We start from the raw sequence: 2,695 nt of genomic DNA, 5'->3' as shown, positions 1-2,695 counted from the left end.
GTCATCTCTGAGCTGAATTTGGTGCAGCTGAACTACTGCTGCAGCTTGCAGAAATTTCCCCACTGGAGCGGAGCAAGATCAAGAAATCCACTCATTCAGAGACTCTTGCCAACTTTTGATCACTTTAATTAGAGAAATGCTCTCCAATTTAAAGAACTTTGGCTGAAGTGGAGTTTCCAGCGTAGTACAGATGSACAGATTCATCATCCACATCAACATCCATCCTTGAGCCATTTGAAAAGAATTAAAATAATTTTCCATTGAATATGTAATTATTATAATTTCAAAACATATGGRTAAGAATGAATTATAATGGGAATTTCTTGACAAAGTTRGTCAAAATGGCAGACACTGAGAAAGGCTAATCCTCATCTCTGTACTTGGCCACAGAGCCAATGCACCAATCAATAACTGAACTCAAACCAGCCTTGTCCGACCCGATTGGACCCATAGCTCTCTGTGTTCCAAGAGGACTGGGACTAGGCTGGAAGTGCTAATATCAAAATGCTGGATCAAGGTTTAAAGCCACACCGTGCGGAGCATTACTAATTAATGCCAAATATAATTAAATGATAAAATAAATAATGTAATTTCAAATGGAAAGGAAGACTTCTCATACTACTAAGCCGCTGTATCTAATATCTAAATGAACATCTCCAGAAACTCAGCAGTGATCTGAAGATTAAAGCCGCCAATGGAAAATCTATGAAGGCATTGAAGGTTTTCTCAGAATCCCTGAGATTTCTTAAAGAAGATGCACTGAGAACAATCAGCCGAAAMAYAGGGGGCATAAAGTTCATTCCCTCTGACTTCACCTGGGTCCTGACTGTTCCTGCCATCTGGAATCCTTCAGCTAAACAGTTCATGAGAGAAGCTGCAACCCAGGTAACATCAGATTTTACAAAGATAAAAGGCAATTCTCCCTTAAGGACAAATAAAATACATTATATTCTAATGACATTGTGGGAGCTTCAAAGTGATGAGAATCTTTTTTTTTTGTAGGCAGGTATTATAACTGAAGGAAATGAAGATAAACTGGTGATKGCACTGGAACCAGAARCTGCTTCAATCTGGTGTAAGAAGCTTCCAGCTGATGGTTTCATCACACAGAACCACAACACAAAGTCACTGGATCAGACTCCAGGAACTCAGTACATCGTTGTCGACTGTGGAGGTAAWGAGTCTGTGATTCTGATGCARTKTGTTATTGATTCATTCACAAAGCACTTTTAAATTCYAACATACAAGAACATTATAAAGCATAATGTTTTGGGGGAAGGGATTGTAGACTGCTGTGAAACTAGAATGGCTCAAACTTCAATGGATTTGTTATTGTTATTATTAAGCCAGCCATCTGTATTATTCCCTCTGTTTATTTAAGGAGGAACTATTGACATCACTGTTCATGAAGTCCTGCGTGGAGGAGCCCTCAAGGAGCTGMACAAAGTCTCTGGAAATGATCTGGGAGGACAAACTGTGGACAGAAAATTTAAGGAGTTTCTCAGAGAGATATTCCCTGAAGGAGTYTGGGATGAATACGAACAAAACTCTYCCAGTGCAGTTCAGAGAATTATGTATGAGTTTACCTACCTAAAACAGGTTGATAAAGATGTTCAGATCAGTTGCCCAAGAGCACTGGAAAAGTTAGCTAAAAAAGAATCAGGCTCAGAAAACTTTATTCAGTCAGAACTTGGTGCTTCCTGGGATGGTGAATTCATCACAATTTCAAGAGACAAAATGAGGTCTTTCTATGATGAAAGTCTGAAGGGCATCACTGAGAATATCCAGGAAATCTTCATCTATCGTCCCACCATCAAGTACATTCTGTTAGTGGGTGGTTACGCTCAGAGTAAAATACTGCAGCAGCACATTACTGACCAGTTTGGACATCAGTGTAAAGTTCTGTGTCCTTTCAGAGCTCAGGAGGCGATTCTGAAAGGAGCTGTAGAGTTTGGTAGAAACCCAGATGTTGTGGCTTCTCGGAAAAGTTCCTATACTTATGGATTTGCTGTTTGTGAAAAGTTTGATGAGAACAAACATAAGAAAGGAAARGAATTTACAGCCAAAGGTGTGGAATGGAGTCGAGATATTTTCAKGAAACTGGTGGAAGAAGGTGAAAATCTTGGTTCAGAGGAGACGAGAGATTTCCTTTGCACTCCAGTAAAAGCTGATCAGAAAGAAATGAAACTGAAATTCTACAGCACATTAAAAAAAGATCCAGTGTATGTAGATGACTCTGATGTAGAAGAGGTTGCTTCATTCACTGTAGACTTGACTAAAAGTAGTAAAGTAAAACTGGAAATTAAGTTTGGCTMYACAGAGATAACAGCTACTGGGACCAATCTGACTACGAGGGAGAAAAAAAATCTCAAAATTGACTTCATGACCACAGACAGAGAATCTTTCATTAATGATGATTCAGAAGATGCTGTCAGTGTTGGATCCAGTTTGCAATCAGAAGAACATATTTTAGATGGTGTAGATGGTGTTGATGAAACTTGTGGCCCAGAGGCTTATGTGAATAATGATTGAATCAATATAAGCATTTTCCAATGAATGTTGTAAAGTTAAAAAATATACTCTATGGTGTCATTGATTATGTAATAGATGAATCCTCGCCATATGGTGGTGGAAAGTAATAGACATATTTTCTGAGATATGTCAACAGTTGCATGGAAGGGATTACTAAAAAGCA

General features: G+C 38.7%; 1 protein-coding gene across 1 annotated transcript in view; it reads left to right on the top strand.

The window, feature by feature from the left end:
* The window catches only part of LOC103461765 (heat shock 70 kDa protein 12A-like), a 4,206-nt gene extending 1,674 nt beyond the window's left edge, over positions 1-2,532 (top strand). The window contains exons 2-4 of the mRNA XM_008404118.1: positions 661-885; positions 1,003-1,174; positions 1,382-2,532. Coding sequence (XP_008402340.1) covers positions 661-885; positions 1,003-1,174; positions 1,382-2,532 — 1,548 coding nt within the window. The remainder of the gene's footprint in view (positions 1-660; positions 886-1,002; positions 1,175-1,381) is intronic.
* The last annotated feature ends 163 nt before the right edge of the window (positions 2,533-2,695 follow it).

The sequence above is a fragment of the Poecilia reticulata genome, linkage group LG2, assembly GCF_000633615.1.
Source record: "Poecilia reticulata strain Guanapo linkage group LG2, Guppy_female_1.0+MT, whole genome shotgun sequence".
NCBI lineage: Eukaryota > Metazoa > Chordata > Actinopteri > Cyprinodontiformes > Poeciliidae > Poecilia > Poecilia reticulata.
Note: the sequence above shows the minus strand (reverse complement) of the source record. Positions and strands in the feature narration are given on the sequence as shown.